Raw genomic sequence first — 25,560 nt, 5'->3', positions numbered from 1 at the left:
CATTTAGATATCAGGTCTGTAAAGGAGAGATTAAGTGACTGGGATGAGGTCATAATGCAAATACAGCCAAAGGAGTCCTTATAAAGAGAGGTGACTATGACGCAGACATGCACAGAAGGAAGCCCATTACAGGGAGAAGGTGAATTCGGTCCCAGATTCCTAAGCACCACTGTAAACCAGTGACAAAGCATTTCCAAAATGCTGTGCCTTTGGGCAAGTGACAGATGAGTGTTTCTGGATGCCAGCCTTTTAATTAGAGAACAGACGTGACAAGGGTAAGGCAGAGAGAGCAGACTGAGTCAGTGCTAAAGACAGGAGCCATGAAGGCACTCTGAGAGGATTGGAATAATCTCTAGTCTTCCTCCCTCTGTGGGAGCAATGTCTGTTCACTGTAAAACAAACAAACAAACAAACAAACAAAAAACAGAGATATCCTGGGAATCAGAGCCCAGAGGATGACAACATGTGGGAAAATACACATGGTGTGTGTGTGTGTGTGTGTGTGTGTGTGTGTGTGTGAGATTATGAGGGATTGGCTCACATACTGATGGAGGCTAAGCCATCCCATGATCTGTTTTCTTCTTATTGAAGAGCCGGGCAAGCCAGGGTGTGTTTCTAGTCCAAAGGTCCAGGAATCCTTGGCTGGTGCCTTAACCCCTACCCAGATCTAGCCAATGGTCAGAACATTCTCCACAGTTGAGTGGAGAGTGGGATATGACTTTCACATGTACTCCGGTGCCTCATATTTGACCATGTCCCCTGGAAGGGGAGACCTGGTGGCACTCAGAGGAAGGACAGCAGGTTACCAAGAAGAGACTTGATACCCTATGAACATATACAGGGGGAGGAAATTCCCCTCAGGAACAGTCATAGGGGAGGGGAATAAGGGGAAAATGGGAGGGAGGGAAGAAAGGGAGGATACAAGGGATGGGATAACCATTGAGATATAACAAGAATAAATTAATTAAAAAAAAAAAAAAAAAAAAAAAAAAAAAGGTCCAGGAATCACAGCAGTGGTGTAAACCCCAGGCATAGGGCCCAGGAGGTAGACACCCCAGCTGACATAGGCAACTAGGGAACCAAATGGGAAAATCTCTTCTCCTTCCACACTTTTGCTTTAGTCAGGTCCTCAGGAGATTGAGTGCTGCCCATACACAGCGCTGGGAACACTCCTTCACACAGCCTACTGAGGTAAATAAATGCTAATGTTAGGTGCAAACGCCCACATAGACACTCTCAGGTTAATGTTTAACCCAAGAACCCCTTGACACATAAATTTAGCCACCACCAAAATATTTTTTTTTTTTTTGAAATATGAGAAAGTACTGAAAGAAATAAAAGCCACCACCTTGCAGTAACCACCACTGATATTATTTCTGGTATGCTTTCCTATATATTTCATTTCTTTGTTTTCTTAAAATATGCATATGGCTATCCATGTATGTTTATACATTTGTACTTTGAATTTCATGATGTAATATACATAATGTGATTAAACATTTTCATACTTTAAAAACTATATATTAAATTTGCATAGTTTCTTAACATTGAAGCATAGCTTTTAATTGCTGTGTAATATTCTATTGCATGAGAATACTGTATATGTATTTTAAAATTTAAAATATGCTTTACCGCAATGTTAAAATGAAGTTGGCTCACCAGGCAGTGGTGGCGCACACCTTTAATCCCAGAGTCAGAGGTAGGTGGGTCTCTGTGAGTTTGAGGCCAGCCTGGTTGGTCTACAGAGGGAGTTCCAGAACAGTCAAGGCTACACAGAAAAGCCCTGTCTCAGAAAAAACAAATAAACAAACAAAACAAAACAAAACAAAACAAATGAAGTTGGCTCTGAGGATCAGAGGTCAACATCAAGTTTTAGCAAGTCCCCTTTGGGAGTGAGTACACTCTGGCTGTCTGATCAGTTCAATCCTCACAACCTGAGACAGGTTGTCAGGATTAGATATCGTGTAGTCTACAAAAGGCTCATGTATTGAAGGCATGGTTCCTGTCTGGTGGATTCAGTCACTGAGAGATGATTGGACAACTTCATCAATGGGTTTATCCATTAGTAAGTTCACACTGAGTAGGCTATTAAGAGGTAGAGCCTCCTTGAAGAAGGTGGGTCCTGGGGGCTATGCTCAGACAAGCTGTCTTGTTTCTGGCCTCTTCTTGTCTGTCTCTTTTTCTGCTTTCTGACCATGAGGGGAGCAGCCCGCTCCACTGCATCCTTCCCACCATGACCTTTGCCATAGTGCACCCACAACAATGGAGCCAGGTGACCATGAACTGAAACTTCAGAAACTGAATCAAAGCAAACTCTTCCTCCATTGAACTATCTTTTGAGTATCGCTGACAGCAATGGAAAGTATAACTAACATGCTGGCTGCCACCTGGAGGGTCATCAAGAAGGTCCCTGGGAAGGTGAGGAGTGACTGTCTAGGGTGGCTGAACTGGCTGGAAGGGGCCACTGTGAAAATCTACTGATGTCTAGGTATGAGAGGTGCTTTAGGTTGACATAACACAACCAGTTCACCCTAAACAAGAACTTAAAATTATTTTCATGGTTTGGGGCATTTGTAAGAAGTAATGACTTCATTGTAAAAATCTGTGGTAATTGCAGGGTTGAGAGAAAGAATTTAAAGGGAGGTCCCCTCACTTCCCCCTTGGTTCTCTCCCAACCTTAATGCACCCTGTGTAAGGTCTGGATCTCACAGATGTGGACACTTTAGGCTCACACACCTAAGCTTTCTCTGAATTCCCTTGTCCCTCCCAGCCACACTTTGCCTATCTATAGGACACGGAGTCAAATACTCACATGGTGTACTCCATCCAGAAAGGAACAGACAAATAAGGGGTGAAAAAGTCCTGGACATTAGCTAGAGATTTCCAGCATCCTTGGTACCTGGATATGGTTTTGGAAAAAGAGAATGAGATCAGCAGAGAGGCCTGCAGGGGACTCTTGAAGCTCGGTGTATGCCAAGGCTCAAACTTGGATCCTAAGATATTTTGGAGAAGCCAGTGTCTCAGAAGAAGCATAATCCGGGGCCATGCGGGACAATAATGGACCTCCAAGGCCGAATTCCCTGATCTACTGGGTTGCCAAAGTGTCATAAAATTTTAGACCCAGAAGCAGCTGCTGGAAGGATCAGTCCTGGGCCCATGGGATAAGAGGCAGGGGCCTCTTTCTGCTGGATGTTGGCTTTGAGGCAGCTATCCCCAAAAGTCCCTGTTATAACTCTGGAAAGGAAATGGCTATGGGCCCAAATGCCACCTTCGTTGTTCCCTGCAGGAGCCGTGGGTAACTTAGACAGGAAAGGGAGTCTGCTGAAGGTCTGAGGAGATGGGATGGTCTTAGGGGTAAAGATGATGATTGTACGAGAGAGTCTGAGTCTTCCTTAGAGGGAGCTCACCAGTGAAGCTAGCCGACGATGCTAGTCCCGAAATCAGCTACAGGCTCCACAGGCAGCAGGACACTAAGTCTGTTGTCTGGAAGTTGACTCTTAGGGGATAATGGAAGGTAGATGGGCAAGCTGGGGTAGGACGGTCACCATGTGTCGGTCAGGGCTACGCAAGATCCTGTCATAAACCAACCACCTCACAAACCAAACAAAGAAAACCAAGGGAGGCCTAAGATGCCTCTGCCAGGTTCTGATGATTCTTCCGAATGTGTGTCCAAGGCTAGAGGAGTGTAAACAACATGAATTTGTTTTCCAGCTTCTGGCCTTCAGACCAGCAGTCTACACCACCTGGGGGCTTGCTGACCCCACGCCAGGCCTGCTGTCTCAGGGCCTGCGTTTAACTAGCCTTGGGCACATGTGAGTGGGAGAAGCCTGCATTCGTGGGATGGTTCCCGTTCTGATTTAATTAAGTCTTTCACTAATGGGCAACCTCAGGACTAGGGGTGGGCTTCATGGCTTCACACAACAGGACCTATTTTCCCCCTTTCCACACTCCTTTTATGCTCAGTTCTTTCCTTTTTTTGTTTTTGTTTTTTTGAGACAGGGTTTCTCTGTGTAGCCTTGGCTGTCCTGGACTCCCTTTGTAGATCAGACTGGCCTCGAACACACAAAGATCCACCTGCCTCTTCCTCCCTGAGTGCTGGGATTAAAGGTGTGTGCTACCATGCCCGGCCCAGACATCTGGTCTCTGGCTTCGTAAGTAAATCAGAGCTGGGCAGCCTTGTTTCTTGATCTTCCGGAAGGGCTGGAGATTTCTCTGTATAATGTCTGCATCAGCACCATGATATCACCAGGGGATATGTTAGAAATGCACACTGCCAGGCCCCACCCAATTCTCAGGAATCAGAAACTCTGTGGGTGGGACCCATTAGTCTAACAAGTTTTGATGCAGTCTTCAGGGTGGGAACATTCAAGGCCTTTTGCTGGTGGCTCATGGGTCCAACCCAGCATCATCTATGAACTTGTTGTAAGACCCAGGAGTTGGGACCGGCAGATTTATATGTACTTAAGTACACTCATGTTCAAGGAACCCTGCTTCAGTCAAGAGGCACTCTACAAAACCATGTGAGCCAGGTTGTGGCTTCCCTGGACAACCTGGGTAGGACTCATAGGAAGACAAATGATGGAAATAGGTTAGAGTAGCTAAGTCTCAGTGTGGGGTAGAGCTCTGAGGAGCCAGAGAGGCCTCCTGGCATAGAAATGATCCACAGAATGCTTGGGTTAGCTGGCCCAGTCAGGCCATAGGGTTGGAAAAACTGATGTTCTGGATTAAGGCTCCTGTTGGAGTAGAGAGCTGTACAGATCTATTTCCCTCCGAAGGCAATGGGCTCTTTGAGGTCCTCGAAGGAGGGCATGGGGGGGGGCACACTCGGTGGGTGTGTTCATACGTTTGGGGGCATGAGGAGGCTAGAGGGCTGGGGTTCCATTCTTCAGGAGCCACCCACTTTGTTTACTCTTGTGACAGGTTCTCTCACTGGCCTGGAGCTCCGTAGGCTAGCTTGCAAGTGCCCCTCCCCAGCGCGGCACTACAAGGGAACCCCATCGAGCCTGGCTTATTTAACTGGGTCCTGGGGACTGAATAGTCCCCCGTTTGGGCAGCCAGCATTGCCTGAGCTGTCTCAGCAGCATTAGTTACTTTGTAGGTAAGAATTCTTTTTGCAGAACTTGGGGGTAGCCAGAGTTCCTGAAAGGCAGGGCAGCCAAGTGGTGACCCCGTCCCTCACTCTGGCCTGGTCTTACCATCCAGTGGTGTAGCTGAGAAATTACAACTGTCGAACAATGATGCGTTTACTTCTAATAAGTAGGAGAATGCCCAAAAGGCAGGGCGACAATGAGTATAAGGACTTTTGTTAAGGTCTGGCTCTGAGGGGCATTTAGTTAAGTCATGCTTTTAAGAGTTTGTGCTCTTTTTATTTTTGTGAATGATGTTGTTTCAAGGTGTTATCCTATTGCCCCCCCCCCCCAATGCCTCAACACCCTCTACGAGCAGGTATGTACCCCTGTCCAAGGGCACAAGCACACCAGTGAGATCAGACCTGTTCTGGTCAAAGCTGCCTTCTTATACTGCTGTTTAGTAGCACCATAACATGCCCACAAGTCATTCCCACCCCTGCCTTCTGTGTAATCCTTCCTGACCTCAAGAAAAGGCACTTGCCAGGTCTTTTTCTCTAGGCTTCTCTCCTGCTTGGTGGAGACACTTGCTGAGAGCACTCCTATGTGGCCTGTGCATGTCCTGACTGCCTGAAGGACTTCCCCCAGCGGGGTTGGCTGATGCACACATGAGCCTGTAGGTGGCGCTACCACAGCAGGCGCATCTATGGGAAGAAACACTGGTCTCCATCACCACTTCTTAGGATTTCTTGCCTTTATACGTGACAGCCGCTCAGGAAAATGTCTACCAGGTGAGCAATGACATGGCAGCACTGGTGCCTTCCCTTACAAAGGACATCTGTTCAGGGTGAATTGCAAGGGTGGCCTTTTGGGCCAAAAGGTTGAAGCTGGAATTGCATAGCCTGAGTCATGAGGGGTTAAAATGGGCACTTTGGAGCTTAAGTTTCATTTTAATCAAGAAAATCGATTTCTAAGCTATGTGTGGTGATGTAAATCTTCAATCCCAACACTCAGGAGGCAAAGGCAGGCGGATCTCTGTGAGGCCAGCTTGTTTGACACAGTGAGCTCCAGGACAGCCAGGGCTTCATAGAGGTACCCTATCTCAAAACAAACAAACAAAAAACAAAACAAAACATGGAAGTTCACCTTTATAATCCTACCACTTGGGAGACTGGGGCAGAACGGACGCCAGTTCAAGTCCAATATGGATTATCCGCTGAGTTCCAGACCAGCCTAGGCTGTTCAGTGAGAAAAATTAACATGATCTCATAAAAAAAAAAAAAAAAAAAAGAAAAGAAAAGGCCCTGGCCACCCTGGTGACAAACACAGGGCCAGGAGCACTGAACAGAGAACAAATTCCGCAGGGGTGCTTATCACAGCTATTTAATGTCAGTCAGATAGCAAACATTTATAAATGTTTTATATGACAAAACAAGTACATGCGAAGTTACAAATATAGAAAACGCGAAGTACATGCAGGTTTCACAGACCAGCCAGGGGTCCACTTTGGATTCATATATGGAACTAGTGCATGTTGGAAGCCATGGTAAGCATTTAGTACCGGATGGAATGGCTAGTGAGTGCAGCACACAGTTCAGCTGCTTCAAAACAGAAGGCCTAAGCTTGAAGTTGTATTTTACATATTCTACAAAGAACACCCGCAGTGCACGCCGATGCTACTGCAGAGCTGTGTATGCCTTTGGGGTAGATATGGGACAATTTAAGGAACAAAGTTTGTCTTACTTAAACAACGCTAACACAATTTCATTTCCACGTTGGGGTGGAGCCTATTTCTCTCATCTGCAACTTAAGAGAAGTTTTAGATTGTCTCTTCGTTGTTTGGTTCAAATACAATACAGAAACTAAGGGCATGAGCTAATTCTAGCTTTTGACAATTATGAGACAGAAATGAAGAAAGTGTCTTGCCTTTGTACCCTAACCATCTCCCCCTTCACAGGAGGACCACGCTTTTACAGTACTGGCTCTCCTCAGAGTCAAAATCTCCTGGTTTGACCAAAGAGAGGCTAACAACCATTTTAGTTCCTAGAAAATGAACACAGCTTTGCTTTCAGTGTCAGTAAGATAATTTGATTGCGCCCCCTCTGCCCCGTTGCCTTAATAAGCTATAGTTTACATTAGTAAAGAAAGAATGCCACGTGTGGGGGCTCTAAATACCCCAAGTGGAAAGCCGTTTCCCAGGGCACCATGCCCAAACAGTGGCTCCTTTGGTTGTAGAACCCTTAGCCTATGCTGTTATATGTGTCTTTGTCACCGTGTACTCTGGGTAGAAGTCAGGGTCACACCAGTATTTACTCGCTGGACAAAAACAAAGCCCCTACTAGCCAGCGGTTATTTATTTGCCCGGTGTTAGCACTGGCCCATGATGGACTCAATCAAAGGGATCTGGGGCGAATGGCATCTGGCTACTGCACATTTCCCAGGGCCCATCAGTGCCAAGGGGATTAGCCTACGGGGAGACAAAGAGAGAAGAAAGAATGAGACACCACCTCAAGTGAAAGAGCTATGGGTGGATAACCCCCTCCCCCAGCCTAGACCACAAGAACAAGAAGAAGAAGAAGGTACAAGCAGGAAGGCCTCCCTCATCCCACTATCAGGAAGATGAGGAAGGAAATGAGCAGGATCACAGGAGGGGAGGAGAAAAGCACTGCGCTGGATCTTCTTCCGTCGTAATAGGCCTGGGACTCCTTCTGATACTGCGTGACGCACATCTGCTCCACCACGCGCTCCATCATCTTCACGTCGGTCTCCGTGAAGTTCTCGCCCTTGGTGGTGGTGGTGACTGTGTGCTGCTTGATGGTGATGTTGACGCAATCGTGCACGAAGTTGTTCTGGTTGCTGTACTGATCCACTGGCCTATAGTACACTTGGTTAGGGTAGCGGTACATGTTTTCACGGTAGTAGCGGTCCTCCCAGTCGTTGCCAAAATGGATCATGGGCCTGCTCATGGCACTCCCCAACATGTAGCCACCAAGGCCTCCCACCACTGCTCCAGCTGCAGCGGCACCCGCCACATGCTTCATATTGGTTTTCGGCTTGCTGGGCTTGCCCCACTGACTGTGGGTGCCCCCTCCTTGACCCCAGCCACCGCCATGGGGCTGACCCCAACCACCACCATGAGGTTGTCCCCAGCCGCCACCATGGGGCTGTCCCCAGCCACCACCATGGGGCTGCCCCCACGTGCCGCCACCCTGAGGTGGGTAACGGTTGCCTCCGGGGCTGCCCTGCCCAGGGTATCGGCTTCCACCAGTGTTCCACCCTCCGGGCTTTGGCCGCTTCTTGCAGAGGCCAATGTCAGTCCACATAGTCACAAACAGTGCCAGCAGCCAGTAGCTAAGGTTCGCCATGATGGCTGAGCTGCAAAAGGAAGAACAAGGCATCAGTGTCCAGCACTCAGAATGAAGCTACTTGACATTTGCAGAACAAATGTGCGACAAGCATGACATCAGCGCCCCTTTGGGGCTTTTCCTTTAGAGCATTTAGGAGAAAAGTAGCTCTAAGTAAAAAAAAAAAAAAAAAAAAAAAAAAAAAAAAACCAAAAAACCACACACACACACACACACACACACACACACACACATTTTGTTCCCATTCTCTTAGGACAATTTTGACTAATGTCTCACTCTATTCCCTGGAAACAAAAATTAACCCAGTTGGTACACTGCATCTGGTCTGGGGGGGAACATGGTGGCACGGTAGTTACGCCCTGGCTCTGAGCTTCACTACAACAGTGGGATCTTGTGGGGAGCCTGGCAGCTATACTCAAGAGGCTGCTATCATGGACCCGGAGTTCTGTGGGCTGTGAGCTCTACCCTGAGGGGACCCTTTGTCTACATATGTAGACCTCATCCCCCAGAATTCAAAGAGTCATGTGCAGGGGCAGCTGTGTGGCTCTGTGAGCAAACTGGTCCTGAGCAACATAATACCATCCTGCGTCAGGGTGCAGCCTGGAGGACTCCTGAGTGGCTGCAGCAGGAAGAGAGACCTGAGGACAGCTAACTTGGGCCCCCCTCCCCCCTCCCCAGCAGCCCTGGAAGCAAGGAAGAAGTCTCTGGAAATCCAGGTGCGCGCGCGCGCGCGTGTGTGTGTGTGTGTGTGTGTGTGTGTGTGTGTGTGTGTGTGTGTGTGTGAAGCAGTGCACGCCTGTGGCCCCAGCACTTGGGAGGTCGAGGCTGAAACAGGAAGACTGTGAATTCTAGGTAAGTCTGGGCTTTATAGCTCACGTCTCAAAACCCTAACCAAACCGAGTCTCTCATTTGTTGCCATTTGTTTTGTCTGGGCTGGGGCAGTGCCTGGCACAGAGCAGGACACAGCAGATAGCTGTGGGGTGAAGGAATTAATGTCCCCTGATCCTACCAAAGCTAAGAATCTCCTCTAAGTAATTCTCAGCCCAAGGTGATCAGAGACAGCCAACACTCAGGATTTGGCAGGCTCACTTGAGAATTCCTCAGTCTCTCCACAGACAAGAGAGGCAGGGGCTGAGATCCACCCAGCTGCATTCACAAGAAATGCAGTGCTCTCATACTTTACCAGTAAGTTTGAGTCTAATATGAATGCCTTTTTTTTTGGACATAGGGTTTCACTCTGAAGCCTGAATTTGCCTTGAATTCATGGCAATCCTCCTGCATCAGCCTCTTTAGTACTCTGATCACAGACGTGTACCAAGACAACTAGCTTATTAATATTATTTTTGAGCACTAACATTTACTATTAATTAGTGTTAATTTGTTTTCTTCTGCTTTTTGGTATAGGAGAGGTAGTACAGTTTAGGAAACAACAAACACGTGATCGCAAGTTATGGTCCTCCACAGAATGTACCTTCATCCAATGTAACCTTCAATCTCATTGGCTCTGGGTGCTGAGGTGAGACCCAAGAGCAGAGGCTGAAGATAACGGTGACTACTAAACAGCATTACACATCCTAGGTCAGACCATACACCTTGAAAGGCCAGGAAGCCATAAGACCTGAAAGGCCACACACAGTCACACTCTGGTGAGTCCCACTCCCAGTATTGACATCCTCTTCACACTGAAAAAAAATTGGAAACTTACTTTTCAATTCAATTCTATGACATATATGAGAAAAACTAGTAAGGAAATGTGGTAACATTCTGTTCAGATCTCTACTAAAAATACTGAAATGGGGTGTGTTGTCAGAAGTAAATCAAAATTGGTTTAGAAAATACAAGTCAGATTAAAGGGCTGAGGCCATACCAGCTGGGATTTCTCGAAGTTATTTCTAGTGAGGGCCAGAGGGCAAACCACGCTCTCATACCTCCAGCCCTGAGCCTTTCAGCTCTGCTCCCTCCTGGTGGATTCCGGTTTCTCATGGACCAGTTCTTGGCCTCCATGTTGGAATCTAACTCAGCAGGGTGTCATTTACGTCTCAGTCTACCCTGGACATGATAGCACATGGCAGGCTGAGGCAGGAGGATTGGAAGCTCAGCCTAAGGGTTGGAGAAGGGGCTCAGGGACAGGGCACTTGCTTAGCTGTGTGAAGGCCTGGGTTCAACTCCCAGAACCCCAATCAATCATCAACCAATCAACCAACCAATCAATCATCAATCAATCAATCAATCATCAACCAACTAACCCATCAATCATCTCTCAGTCTAAAGGGTGTTTATGTAAATCCCTTTTCAATTCATGCTACTGAGCCAAGCGTAGCCATAAGTTCTTGAATTTTCTCTTTGTCACAGCACACATGAAACTCTGTTAGCAAATCACTTCAGCTCTATTTTTACAATGACTCGAAAGTCCTTCGGCTTTCACAGTTTTCGACAGCACTCTCTTGGCTGATGCCTCCGTCACCGCTTGTCTGAATCCTTCCACAACTGTCCATCTGTCCTTCCTGTCTGCCTGCTCCCCTACCCCAGCTCCTGTATGTGGCCACACTGTATGCTTCCCCAGTACCAAGTCCTGGCCACACTGGCTGGATACCCCAGGACTCGGCTTCACTCCCTCCTCTCCCCAGCCTGCTTAAACCTGTTAGAAACAAAAGAATGCCACCAGTATTACACAAGGAAACAGAGGAACGCAGTGGAAGCAGCCTGGCAAGGCAATTTCTTTTTGGAAAAATAAAAAGTGTGCCAGAACTGAAACAGAGTTATAGTGAGCACATGGCAGCCAGAAGTTTATTTAATTTTTTCTCTAATGCAGGTGCAGATTGTGTCTTTTCCTCATTAGCAGGGGTCCTACCTCACAATTTTTTTCCCCCTGATGGGCTAGTTTCAAAAGAATCGACACAAAGGGAGTGAAGGAAAGGGAGAAGGGTTGGCTGCCGTAGGCCATCAAGTTCCGGAGATGCATTGGTTTCGGGGAACTGGGGTGTTGTGTAAGCAAAAGCATTACCAGGTCGGGGAGATTAAAAGATCTGGATAAAAGGTTTACAAGGTAGGGGATTCATGGAATCCTTGCTCCCCACCTTTGACAGGAAACAAATGTTCCTCACAAACCCCCGCTAGTGGGCCCCTTCTCTGGGTCTTTGCATTCACCATTTCCTTGGCCTAGGTAGCTCCTCCCCCAGCTAGTCATGTGACTCTCCGGTGTCCGGAGGGGGGCTGTGCCACCCCCATTATAGCACCCCTCTCCCGCGTCCATTTTCTCCACCATGGGGCAGGGTCCTCCGGGGCGGAGTCTTGGGTCTGTTTGCAGCCATGTCCCCAGACACATCACCTGATCAATAAACTCGAACAGTAAGTGCTGAAGGGTTGACTACAAAGATATCTTTACTGAAACGTAACTAACAAGCAACTAGGAATAAGTATTTGCAATGGATATTGAAGAAGAACTGTTGTCTAAACATGTACGAAACACTCTTTCCTGCAATGGCCAGCTAACAGCTTTACTGGAATAAGCAGAACACTTATTTTATGTGCCAACCCCTGTGGTAGGCTCGGGCTGGCTGAAGACACAGTATTATCTGAAACAGACAGGGCAAGAGGCAGAGTAGGATGCTGGGACTCACGCTGAGTCGTCGGGCTTTGCGAACTCTTTTTTAAAGGCTGCACGTGATCTGGAGGGACACAGGAGTGGGAAGTGACACTACACAGGGATAAGGTCACAGAGGAGAAGGTGATGGGGACGGACGGCAGCCAGACTGGAGCGTAGGCGGGGTAAGAGGAACACTGGCAGGTCTGAGGACACCCGAGCCTGGAGCTGTGAGTGTACAGTGGAAAGGCGGGCAAGAGTCAGGTAACAGGGCTAGCCATGCAAGGCGAGCAGACCTCCAGGACATATTATACCTGTCACTCTGGGTCTAACATTACTACATTCCTTTTGGTCTCAAGACTACCCTGTTTTAAGAAGAAAACAAAAAGCAGTGCCGTTGCTACCCAGCCCTCCATTTGGATGCTGGCTCTAGGGCTGGTCTAGTGATAAGGCCTGTGAAGGATCTGACATCGCAAGCCACTGAAGAGTTTGGGTTCTTTCTCAGGAGGAACGTTCATGAAGCAGGGACTGTGTGTGCACGTGCGCAAGTCTAGGCTTGTACGTGCAAGCAGGGTAGACAGACTAAGTCTTAGGCTGCTGCAACGAAGGGAGCTAAGGAGGAAGCAGAGCCCAGTGATTCAGTGGGCAGCAGCTGGGGGCGGGGGGAGACACGGTGTCTGATATAAATAGTAGGGGCCTGAAAGAATCTATCTGGGGCCACAGTTTCTGGACCAGGACAGTTACATGGGCAGAACATGGGAAGTGCATCCAATCTGGAGGGAGGTGGGCAAGGGTTTGTGTGTGTGTGTGTGTGTGTGTGTGTGTGTGTGTGTGTGTGTGTGTTTCTGGCTACATGGGTGTCAAGCAACATGTGGGTCAAGCGCTTCAAGCATCTGGGGAAAGGAAGAACCCCCAACTAGAGACATCAACCTGGGAGCTGTCCCCATACATACACCAGGACACCAGAGCCATGACTACCAGAACTGAAATGGAACAATGCTGGAGAATTATAAAATATGTCAAGACAGGATCATTTCCAAATCAGCTGAGAACAAGCAAAAAAAATTTACTCATGGAATTCCTTTACAGAATCATTTCTACAGAGGGACTCAAACCTTATACAAGACCTGAGGGGGCTTGGATACTAAATTCAAAGCCCTCATTCTACAAATAGGGCCACCCAAGTGACGAGTCCCTGGGCTGCGGATGTAGCTAGCGGCAATGCATTTGCCTAGGTTCCAGCCCTGGTACTACTAAGGACTGTCGGCTCATTGGGTTGCTAGGAATAGAGACTAGATTTCTGAGCTCATGGCTGTGTTGTGATGTCATCTAAAGTATTTTAGTAAGTACCTGACAAAGGTCATTATCTGTATTTTTCACCAAGAAGAATACTCCCACAACAATAGCAATAGGAATTTCCTCAGCTTGCTAAATAGTACAATAAAACCAGGAAACATAAGGAATGATCCTTGAATATTTTCCTTTTAAGGCCAGAAGCAGATTTTAAAAAAAGAACAAAAAGCAAAAACAAACAAACAAAAAACCCCCCAAAACCAAAAAACAAACAAAACAAAACAAAAAACTTTGTGGAAAGCATTTATAGATTGATAATTACAATTTCTAATAAAGAGACTTTAAAAAACTTTAGACAATAAAAAATAATGGATTCTCTTTGATAGGACAACAAAAGACTTTCCTCAAGGTTATCAAACACAAAAAGACTGGGTTATGTATCTGATGCTTCTGTATATATGTATATTTGTATATATAGTTCTTAATTATTTTTTTTAAAAGGGGGAATGTGTGGGAAGGATTGTAGGCATTATCTCAGGTGAAAGCCCTTGAAAACACCATGGACACCCAACTGAGACTGACATTGTGATAGACTGAGTGGAGCCATCCTGGGTCTGGAATTCAGGAAACACACCGGGGACTCGGGCCTGGCTATTGAGAGTCCAGCCTGGCTATTGAGAGACCGGCCATTGCTCGCTAGAGAGAGACACAGGCAGAGAGGAGAGGAAAAGTCTACAGGTTTGGAGCATGAGCGCATGTGGATTGGGGAGACGACCAGCGTACAGGCCAGAGACATCCGGGGATCCGTCCCATGGACCAGATACCAGAAGGTTTATTCTTGTTTCCCTTTAACTTTTCCCCCCTCTTATATAAGATAGTTGGGTGATATAATAAAGTCTAATTATTAAAAAACAGAGCCAACAAACCTTCCATTGTTCATAGGACTCAAGGTGCTACCAATGCCAAATGTAAAGATGAAGAAATAGTAGGTGCGAGAACCACAAGGTAAGAGGTCAAGCTGACATAAATTGCAATTAATAAGATCACAAAAGTAGACGAGGGTGGTGCATGCCTTTAGGTTCCAGCACTTGGGAGGCAGAGGCAGGCAGATCTCTAAGTTGAGGCTAGTCTGGCATACAAATCAAGTTCTAGGACAGCCATGGCTACATAGAAAAACCCTATCTCAAAAAACAAAACCAAACAAACAAAAACCAAACCAAACAAAAAAACCCCGAAAACAAACAACCAAACAAAATAAACCAACCAACCAACCAACAATAGTGGAATTCAGCAAGCTTGCAGGGTACAGGGCAAGCATCTTACTTTTCTGCTGCTGGGATACAAGCCCATGGCCCAAGCAACCTATAGAAGGAAGGGTTTGTTTATTGCTAACACTTCCAGAATGGCAGGGGTCTGTCACCACCATGGGGACGGGGAAATGGCAGCAGGCAGGAAGGTGTGGCACTACAGCACCAGCTGAGAGCTCAAGTCCTGACCGCAAGCAGAAGGCAGGGAGAGCTAATGTGAAACAGCAGCCCCATAATGACACAGCTCCTCCAGCAAGGCCACGCCTTCTAATCCTTCCCAAACAGCCACCAACTTGGGACCAAAATATCCAAATGTCTAAGACTTAAGGGGACATCTCATTCAAGACAGCACACTGAGTATTCAGAGATCAGTATCATTTCTGTACTAGCCATAATTGACTGGGAAAAAAAAATAGATATTCATACAGCAAGCAAACTGGAAAGTATCTAGAAATGACAAAATACATATAAAGACATTATATATGGCGGGAATTCAAAACTTTAATTCCAGGTCGATTTTTCTGAATTGCTTAATAAACTTACATGTGAAATGACATATTAATACATCACGAAGTTAACCTTAAAGGAAGGATAGAGAGGAGAACGCAGCACACCAGACTCAAATCCTACCATAAAGCCATAAATGCTGCAAACAGACCCATAGGGTAAAGTTCAAGTACAGAAGCAAGGACGTGATTATACCAGTGGGTGCCGCAAACCAATAAGGAAGAAAGGGTTGATGCTTCTGCGAAACTGAGGAAAAATAAAAACGTATCCCTAACCCCATATGCAAAAGTAGACTCTAGACAGACCAAAGTGAGTTACGCACAGTGTGCACCACTGGAGTTCAGCTCTCAGGACTTAGACAAGACTGCCAAGTTTCAGGCCAGTCTGGGTGACACAGTAAAGCCCATCTCTAAAACGTAAAACAATAAGCTCGCTATTGAAATGAATAGTTTTCCAAAGTACAAATGGTCAATAAATATATGAAAAAAAAAATGTTCAACAGCACTGCCTGTCAGAGAAGTGCAAGTTAAAATTACAGAGCGATCCCATCTCACCCAAGTCTATCATTAAGAAAACAAGTAACAACTGCTGGCAAGGAGGAAGAGAAAAGGGAATCCTTCTACATTACTCTAGGTCTATAAATTAGACCTCACCATGGCTACTTATATAGGCTCTGTAGAAAAGTACAGCTGCATCTGCCATATGACCCTAGCTACACCACTGTTAAATATTTATCCAAAGGATTCAAAGTTAGCATGTCAGAGACCCTTCCCACTGATACATAAATTATAAATGTGACTTTAGAATGAATCCATTCAATGACTCTTTATTGAATATCTGGCATCCGCATTTTAAAAAGCAGAGCTAGATGTGGTAGCCTAGGCCTATAATCTTAGTACAAAAAAGAACTTTCATCAATGTGACAGAAACATCAAGCCTATTGCCATTTTTAGATAGTTGTAGGAATTTACAGACTCGTGATTTTCTATGTAAAAAAACTATATAAAAAAAAAAGATCACCAAGAAAGGCCTGAGGAGGAGTGAAAAGTGAGCTCACTAAAATGGCAGTCTTTGAAATCTGCCCCATCTAAAGACACAGTGGGGTAAATATTCCATTCACAATGACATTAAAAACTGAAAATATCTAGGGCTCATCCTCAAAATAAACAGCAGAGTTACTGAGGAAAGCCATACAATTTTGTTGAGATATTTAAAAAAAAAAAAAAAAAAAAAGGATTAGAAAAAGCGAAAGACGTGTATTAATGGATTTTGGAAACCAATAAAAAAAAAAAGATTGCAATTATATCCAAACAATCCAGCATCAGCACTATTTTATTCAAATTGAGAGGACATTAGGAAACACGGTGTAGTGACACTGAGAAGGATGCAGGGCATAGTGCCCCATGAATGCAATCACAGTGGTGGAAAGGCAGAGGCAGGAGAATCAGAAGCTCAAGACCAGCCTTGGTTACACAATGAGTCGGAGGCCAGGCTGTGCTGAGTCCCAGTCAGCCTTCCTGGCCTGTGTGCCTACATAGGACCAGATGGAAAATACAGCTCAATGCTAGAGCATTTGCCTGCTCCATGTGAGACTTTGAATTTGGTTCCCAGTATGAAATGCAAACAAAACCAAAAACCAAAAACCGACCAACCAACCAACCGAGGTTAATTCTATTCCTGCTACGGATAGGCATCATGGGGCAGAGCTGCTAAGAACTTGTCCCAAAGTTGCTGAGATCTACATACTCTGGCCAGTTTCTGCAGTTTATTAGTGCTCTGAGATTCAGGACATGTACAACTTACACTTTAATCAGTTAAATTATGAAGCAGAGATAATAACACACACATACACAATACACAAACACACACACATACACATTCATATATACACACACACAGACACAATATGCACACACACACACACACAAATGCAGACAGACAGACAGACAGACAGACACACACACACCCTCCACACCCGTGTCCCTGGGGGAAATTTCCTGTCTCTCTTGTGCTAAGTACAATTAATTCATTTCTCATCATTTGAGGTCATTGGCCCTTAAGGACCTATTTAAGATGATGGAACACATTTTAGGGCTCTAACTGGTATCTTAAGGCCCATTTCTGGATTTAATAGAGTAAAGGGTCCCTAAGCTGGCTGATTCATCAGAACTACTTTAAGAACTTTTGAAAATCCACCACACATCCTCCCAGAACAGCCTGGAAGTGTTTAATGATGGAACGGGAGAAGTTGGAAAAGGCCCATGGCGCCCCCACTACACCCACCCACCCCGCCACCACCCACCTGCCCTCCTTCCCTCTGTAAGCTATGTCATCTGGAACCTAACACTTTACACCTTCTGCTTTCTGTTAAGAGGATGCTGCCCCCCCACCCCACCTCCCACCCCCCCACTAGAGAGAAACTACTGCAGTAGCAACAAGTAAAGGGCTTAACACATGAGAGCAGAAAGTTCTTTCAGGTCTAAGAGCTAACGCACACACCATCCCTGCATCACTTTACAATGCTGTAGCCATCCCTGCATTAGATACGGACGCATTTGAGTATTTCTTATGCAGGAGCTCGCAGATGCCTTGTGAGAATAGAAAGGGAAAGTTAAAACCATCATTCAGAAAAAACAGCTGGGTGCAGCGGCTTGTCTCAGGACTCCAAAAAGGAGTACAAGGTTGTGTACAGGCAGTTTCAGGTCAGCCTGGGCATATGAAACCTTGCCTCAAAACACAAAACAAGTAAGACCAACCAACCAACCAACAAACAAAAAACAAACAACTCCAAACTGAGAACAAAGAAAAAACAATAACAAAACAAAACAACAACAACAACAACAAATTAAGCAAACAAGCAAGCAAGCGAACAAACAAAAAAAACCCTGTTCACTCTACCTTTCTTACTTGGTTGAGATTTGGCATAGAAATGTTTATCTCTTACTATTATCATGCCAGCAGCTCCCTAGGCAGACACAGTCTTTAGAGAGAAAGCAGTGGCCCTTGTCCCGTGGAATCAAGCTGACTTTACAAGAGACCCGTGCACAGTGAGGCGTAGGTCCCTCATCACTAAGTAGCCTCTGGAGCAAGCATGGTGCTTAGTCTTCTCTGGCCCCCACTTCCCCGGACAGTTGGTGATTTTCACGCCACCCTCCCCACAGGACTACCACAATTCACAGGGCACTTACAGTCTGCTTGGCTCTCCTACACCGGACTGGTACCACTACGAAGGCAGAATGCCTCAGCTCCGTTAAAGCTGTTCGGTTTTGAAATATATTCAGGGGTCCTTCAAAACTACAAAAAGAAAAACAGAACTGATAAGTAAATCTCAGAACTGAAACACAATCTAATCTAATATGCAAATTACCAGACCACTAATAAATAGTCACATAAGATGGAACAGCATTTGAAAACGGAAGTAAGAGCACCTCAAGCAAACAGGACACGGTCTATGTTAGTTTAGAAACTAGAAAGCCATCCCTGGGTCCCATCCCCAGTACTTCAAGAACAAAAGCCTGTGAAGTGTTTTGTTTTTGTTTTTCAAACACATTAGTGGAAATAATACATGGCAAACATAAGGTTAAGATCAGACATGTTTTCTGAGCCTTCCATTCCTGCTCCCCTGGGCTTTTCACACACGTAGGGCATGCATGAGTCCAGGAGAGGCTCGGTCCCCTAACCTGTACTTAGCCTCTCAGTTTTCCCCAATGATGCACGTGATTCCACGATCCCTAAGGTTCCTTTCATGAATCTGTCATGGTTTCTTAGGCGCTATTAAACATTCAGGTTGATTCTCAGTTGGTTCTAATTTTAGGTAACTGCTGGGCATATGGCTCCCATAGCCCTTTGTTTGTTCTATCACGGGTAGATTTCTGGGTCACAGCTCGCAACTAATACCTCAGCAGATTGTGGTACTGCTGGGCACAGAGGCTCATGCCTGTGACCAGGCATTCTGGGGAGTAGCAGAGAGGACTGCCACCAACGTGAGCCCTGCCTGGTCTCCACAGCAAATTCCGGGCCAGCCAGAGCTACGCATTAAGAGCCTGTTATGAATTCACAAACATGCAAACACACACACACACACACACACACACACACACACACACTCCAAACTAACCAAAGAACCAAACAAAAAGCCCTTTCTGATTTACAATATCCTCAGTTAATTGTGAGTGGGCAACAGAACAGCATATACCTTCATCATCAAGTTTGACACAGACAGTTAATCTTTGCAATGAATACCAGGCCTAGGTAGCACTTTCTCCTTTCTGAGAGGTGGCTCAGCAGTTAAGAGCTCTGGTTGCTCTTCCAGAGGGCCTGGATGTGGCTCTGAGCTCCAGAGTGTTGAGGGCTCACATAGGCCTCACACAGTTCCAGTTCCAGGGCACCCAACACCCTCTTCCGACCTCCACAGAACCAGGCACATACATGTATATGTGGATGCAAAATACTCAGAGACATAAAACAAATGCTTGTCGTTTAAAAGAAGTAATGACCAAAAGGAACCTCAGGAAATGTCAAGTCATAACGTTGGCTATAAAGCAATGTTTCTAGTCCTTAAGTAGGGCCCTCTGGCCTGAAGTCTGAACAAGGTAGTTTCAGGCACCCTCTCGGTTAGGGTTGCTGTTGTTACTGTTCTTGTCTATTTAATAGATGTAAAACTAACAAACAAACTTGCTTTAATTTGTATCTTATTCAGAAAATGACTCATCATTTAGTCCCTGTTATAAATAATATGGAAAGCTTGTGCCAGATACAAATAAAAACAAATCACCCCTTAGCTTTTTATTTTCTTCCCCTCCTTTGAAGCTCTCAGGTGTGTGTGTGTGTGTGTGTGTGTGTGTGTGTGTGTGTGTGTAAGTAAAGTAGTTCCTTTTCTTCATCGAATAGTTAATTTTTCAAGATCTCTGGCATTTAAATGCAAATTTTTGATTCCTGTTTGTCCTGTAATTAGATTTGCACAAGTCTTTAAATCCCATTCTTCCAGCCGTTTCTCTTAAAGAAATGGGGAATTCAGCACACGGACAACTGCTATTTAAACCACGATATTCAAAGTACAAGAAAATCAGACAGCAATGAAAACGCTGAGGCAGGGCAGTGAAGTCGCACGGCGTTTTGGGTTTGAGACTGAGGGAGGATAGGACTGTGACGCTGAGGATGGGTGAGATCATGGTGGACTCACTGGGTAAAATAATGTTCGGCGTAGCTATTACAAAGAGAAAGCCGCAAAGGACAGTCAAAAGATGAACACTCGCCCCCTCCCACCCCCAACTACCCTCAGCGGTGTTGAGCAGCGCACCGGGCTCGCTCCCAGCCACGCAACCCCAGGATTCGGACTCTGCAGGAGGCGCGGCAGCGGGTGCACGGTCACCTCCTAGTCAGACTCAGCCACGGCCCTGGAACCGCGAAGACCGAGGGCTCGCCGAGGCCTGGCTCAGGCAGCCAGCTTACCTGCCACGGACGCGACTCGCGGACCCGGTCAGCTGCTTCGACAACAAGGGGGAGCGGGGCGGGGCAGGGAGTCCGGACCCAGGAGGTGGGCGGGGCCAGGAGAAGGGGGCGGGGCTGGCGGGCGAGCTCACCAATGGCCGCGCCGCATCTCCCGTGGGGAATGAGTCACAGCTCCCGACTGGCTTAAATGCTTGTATCTGTTTAAACCGCCCCCAGGTGTCATCACTCCCTGACGACGCTCACAGACTATAAAAATCATTTTTAATGGAAGACTGATCCAGAACCCAGTGCTCCCGTTACATAATGGGGAAGATGAGAAAATGAAAAGTTACCTAACGGAGCGAGAGCGAGATAGCAATCGCTGGAACCTTGGTAGCAAGAATTTGCTAAAGAGGAAGGTTTTCTAGCTCATTATTTAGGCATTTCCCCAAAAACTATAAAAATTAGAGGCCTGGAAAGTACATTGGCCATTGCCTGTTGGTTTATTCTGGTTATTTTTTTTCCATTCGTTTGTTCGTTCCTTCCTTTTCTTTCCTTTTTTTCTTTTCTCTCCCTCCCTTTTTTCTTTGTCTTTGGAGACAAGAGTCTCTGTAGCCCACGTTGCTTAGGACTACCCACTAAGTAGTTCAAGCTGACCTCAAACTCAAAGCAAAACGCTCCTGCTCCCAGCCTCCTGCGTGCTAGGATTATAGACACGCACCACCTTGCCAGCTCATTATTCACTTTCCGTTTTTATTTTGTCTAAAGAAATACGCACTACATTTAACGGCTCCCATTGAACACCGCCTTCGGCAGCTTAAAGAAAACAATGTTCTTGTTCGAGAGGCCTGTTGAGCTGGTCAGATGAAAGTCCAGGCAGAAGACTCTCAAGTTCAAGGCTGACCTGGGCAACTTAAGGAGACCTTGTTAACAAGAGGGAGGAGGTTAGGGAGGTGACTCAGTTCTTAAGAATGAAGGCCTGAGTTTGGAACCCAAGAACCACTGGAGAGTGATTGCTGAAGACATCCGACATTGACCTTTGGCCTCCACACATAGGTTTACATGCACCCTCACATACATATGTGCACACAGCTCCATACACATGTAACGTACTCCCATGATATGTACATGAATTGCTTGCCAAGACTGGGACTGAAAGGGGTCATAAACCACGGGGGGAAACGTAACATCCTGCAGCCTGGATGAGGGTGAGGCGATGAGGATCATAGACAAAACACAAAATTGCATTTGGATTAAATATTTGTGTCCAGTATTAGGAGGGCACGGTGGTAAGATAGTGTAGGAACCAGGAAAAGTATGGTCATAATAGAGTAGTTGTGTGTCTCCCTCCTCCATCCCCCTACCCCTCTTCCCCAAGTGTGTGTGTGTGTGTGTGTGTGCGCGCACACACAAAGCTGTGCTGGAAGAGGAAATGAGAGGGCCGGTAAACACAGCCTTTGGGTGAGACGATTCAATTACAGTGAACCTAAATTTCAGCCCGTTAGAAATGAGCAGTGCTGGTGGCTGCTTGACTTTTAGTCTGTGTTCTTACTGAATGCACTAACTGTCTTTCAGAGCCTTACCTTCTTGCCTCAGAGATAATTCACTGTGCAGAGACCGGCTTGCCTGTTCTGGACCAGGGTAAACACACCTTTGAATTTCTCGGGAGGCCCTCCACTTGCTATCAAGAGGGCAGGGGAGGAGCGGGAGGGGGTGGGCAGATTAGGTTAATGAAGGGACCATCTCCTCCCAGCCCCTACCCCTGGCAGAGGGGCTATGAAAGACTTCCTTAGAAGACATCAAAACTCAGGTTTTTCCTGAGTTTTCCTACTGGCTGACTGCTCTCTACCCACCAGGAAGTGGCATAAAAGGCTTTTTTGGATAGGGCATGGATTAGAAGTGAAAAAGGAACTGGCTGCTGGGTCGCCTGCCTGGTTATTTTCTCTATGCAGATTTGGGCATGGTGGTGAAAGCCTATCAACCTAGCATTTGGGAAGTCATCGCTAGGAGGGAGAAAATAATTTAAAATCAGCATGAGGCTGGCGACTTTATGGCAAGGCTGACAGGAGTCGAACACCTTTCCGCTGCCGGGTGGCTGTTCCGAGTTACAGTGCAGGCAGCACAGGGAGTGTGGTGAGGTTTGTTGTTATTTTGAGTGGTAGAAAGAAAATGTGGGCATGAAAACGGTTGGGGATATCAGCAAAGCTAGTTTGCAGCAGCGGCTTAGTTTTCTTTCATTAAATAAAGAAAACAAGACAAACAAGGCTTGGCAAATGTGGTCAGTTGAGGCAACCACAAAACTTCTGAAAACTCTGGCTTACTCTCAGTCTGCGGTTTTTTGCTTCTGGCTTTTCTGCTAAGGAGAAACACTTTAAGACTGAAAAGTAAAGAGTGAACACCTGTGGGCCCATGAGGGCTCAAGGCTGCCCCTGAGGCAGAAGCCTGCATCAAGTATCAAACAGGGTCCGAGTTCCTGCCAGTTGGGGTAGCATTGTGGGGAAGGAGCAACTTGTCTGACAGTGGGTTGTCACATCTGTGGCTCAGGTTTGAAAACTTCTGTCTTAGAAGTGACATGATGGCACAGTTCGACCCTTAATGTACAGATGATACAAGATGTTGTTACTGTTTGAACATGTCCCCTTCAAACGTCACCACTGGGACATGGAGTCTCTATTCCCTCGAGAGTGGGATCCAGGCCTTTGGAAAAGAAGTTTCACACATAGCTTTGTGGTTTGGATGTAAAAGTGCCCCACGGGCTCTTGAGATTGCATGCTTGTCCCCAGGGAGTGGCGCTGTTCTGGGGTCTATAGAACCTTTGGTATATGGCTCCTAGCTGGTGGATGTAGGTCCTTGTGATGGACCTTGAAGACCTCTCCTCCTCTGGTGCTGGTCTGAGTTCTCTGCCCCATCCATCCATCCCATACGCTTGCTGTCAAGAGCACAGCCATGCCTTCCTTGCCATGAGGCTGAGAACTCCATGTACCCTGAGCTTTCTCCCTTTAAGTTTCTGTCAGGAACTGCGTCAGAACGACAGCTCACACACTTGTCTTGCTCTTCTTGCCGTTCTACTTTCTGCTATGTTACGTTACCCAGTGCTCTCGTCACCCACCACCCCCCCCCCACCCCCCGCCAGGGGAGAGACACCGAGGCTGCCAGCACCTGGACCTTGGACTCTCCACCCTCCAGAATTGTGAAAATAAATTTCTGGTCTTTATAAATACCGACTCTGTGATAGTCTGTCATAGTAACAGAAGTGGACCAAGACAGATGGTCTCAAAGGCTCTTGATACGGAGAATTTGGTGTGATTTCCACTAAGTCTGAAGGCTTGGATAGTGGAGGTAGAGAAGGGATGCAGTGTGTGGCTTAGTTCTTTGGTTAGGATGTTAATGAGCACTGATGGCAAGGTACGGAACTGCCCCCTGACAACCTGGTGCAAATAAAATGCAACTTATTCTGGCGGTGAACCTCACCTTTAATGGCTGAGTCATCTTTCCAGCCCAAAATGCAACTAACTTATTATGAACCAACAGATGACAACTGGCCCAGGCGGACAGCCAAGCCTTCCCAGGCAGCATTTGAGCAGCTGCCCCTTACCTCCTTTCTTTGAATGACTAAAGTTATATATATGTCTGTATATACATTAGAGGCTGGAGAGATGGCTCAGTGGTTAAGAGCACTGTCTGTTCTTCCAAAGGTCCCGAGTTCAATTCCCAACAACCACATGGTGGCTCACAACCATCCATAATGAGATCTGGTGTCCTCTTCTGGCTCACATGCAGGCAGAATAGTGTATAAATAATAAATAAAAAATCTTTTAAAAGAAGAAAATATAGATAGTAATAAAGAAATAATATTCATGGTGGAACTTGAGAGATAGCTCACTGGTTAAAAATACTGGCTGTTCTTCCAGATGTCTTGGGTTGGGTTCCCAGCACCCACCTGGTAGCTCACAAACATCTGAAACTCCAGCTCTAGAGGATCTGATGCTCTCTTTTAGCCTCTGCAGGAACCAGGCATGCATGTGGTACACAGACATACTTTCAGGCAAAAGACCCATACACATTGAAATCAAAAAAATATTTTAAAGATATTCCTGGCTTTATTCCTCTCATTTTTTTCTGCACTAAACCAGGTATAGTTCTAAGTTTTGAACTAGTCTCTCTCTGGGTAAAAATATCTTCTGTGATGCTGTTTTAATGGTTTCCCTGCATCTCAGTAGGTGCCTAGAACATTCACTCTTGCAGCTAGACACCTTGCCAGGAATCAAAGGCAGGGAAAGGCCCGGCAGGTTTCAAGGCTTTGGAATCAAATCAATATACTGGTGAGTTCAATACATTTCTACAAAAAGGTCCTTCAAGTCTTCTGGTGCAGACTTACAGCTGTTTTCTCATCACTGCCAACTTTTTACATGAAGATGGTGTTTGTCCAATGAATGCTTCAAGGTCTTTTGATTGACATAGACTAATTGTGAAATCCTGGTACTTCCAAAGAACTTCAAGAGGCAGAATGAGGAGGAGGCATTCTGACATCAGGTGGCAGGGTGTGGAGACTGCCTGCCAATCTCAGGTCACCTGCTCTCGGTTTCCTGGTCTCTTTTCTCGTTCTTATCTGGATACTTATCTATGTTACTCTCAGCATCGAGTTTATTCCTTGTCTTTCATTAGTGCTGCTATATCTACTGCACACAAGCGCAGGGGTGGGGGTGGGGTGATGTGGAATTCTCTCTTTCTGGTGTGTGTGCATGTGCAGGCGCGAGCGCGCACGTGTGTGTGTGTGTGTGTGTGTGTGTGTGTGTGTGTGTGTCCGTCCATGCATATACATGTGGAGGTCACAGGTTGACTTTGGGATGTCTTCCTCCATCACTCCTCACCTTATTTTTTGAGGCAGGGTCTCTCACTGGACCCAAGCTTACCACTGCAGCTAGGCTTGCTGGCCAGTGAGCCTCCAGGACTCGCCTGCCTCTGCCCTCAGCGTTAGGGTTACAGGCCCAGGTCAACATGCCTGGCTT

At 46.3% G+C, this 25,560-nt stretch overlaps 1 protein-coding gene across 2 annotated transcripts; it reads right to left on the bottom strand.

Moving 5' to 3' along the window:
- Positions 1-7,423: 7,423 nt before the first annotated feature.
- Prnp (prion protein) lies at positions 7,424-20,622 on the bottom strand. 2 transcript variants are annotated; one of them, XM_051144668.1, is made up of 2 exons: positions 20,573-20,622; positions 7,424-8,441 (listed from the first exon to the last, which is right to left on the bottom strand). In XM_051144668.1, exon 2 carries the CDS (start codon positions 8,429-8,431, stop codon positions 7,667-7,669), a length of 765 nt encoding a protein of 254 aa, XP_051000625.1. In that variant the 5' UTR covers positions 8,432-8,441; positions 20,573-20,622; the 3' UTR covers positions 7,424-7,666. The 2 variants fall into 2 exon arrangements, with proteins under 2 accessions (XP_051000625.1, XP_051000624.1); XM_051144667.1 differs by lacking the exon at positions 20,573-20,622 and adding an exon at positions 18,310-18,437.
- Positions 20,623-25,560: the final 4,938 nt, after the last annotated feature.

Source organism: Acomys russatus, chromosome 4 (assembly GCF_903995435.1).
Source record: "Acomys russatus chromosome 4, mAcoRus1.1, whole genome shotgun sequence".
Classification (NCBI taxonomy): domain Eukaryota; kingdom Metazoa; phylum Chordata; class Mammalia; order Rodentia; family Muridae; genus Acomys; species Acomys russatus.
This window is presented reverse-complemented; position numbering and strand designations above follow the sequence as displayed.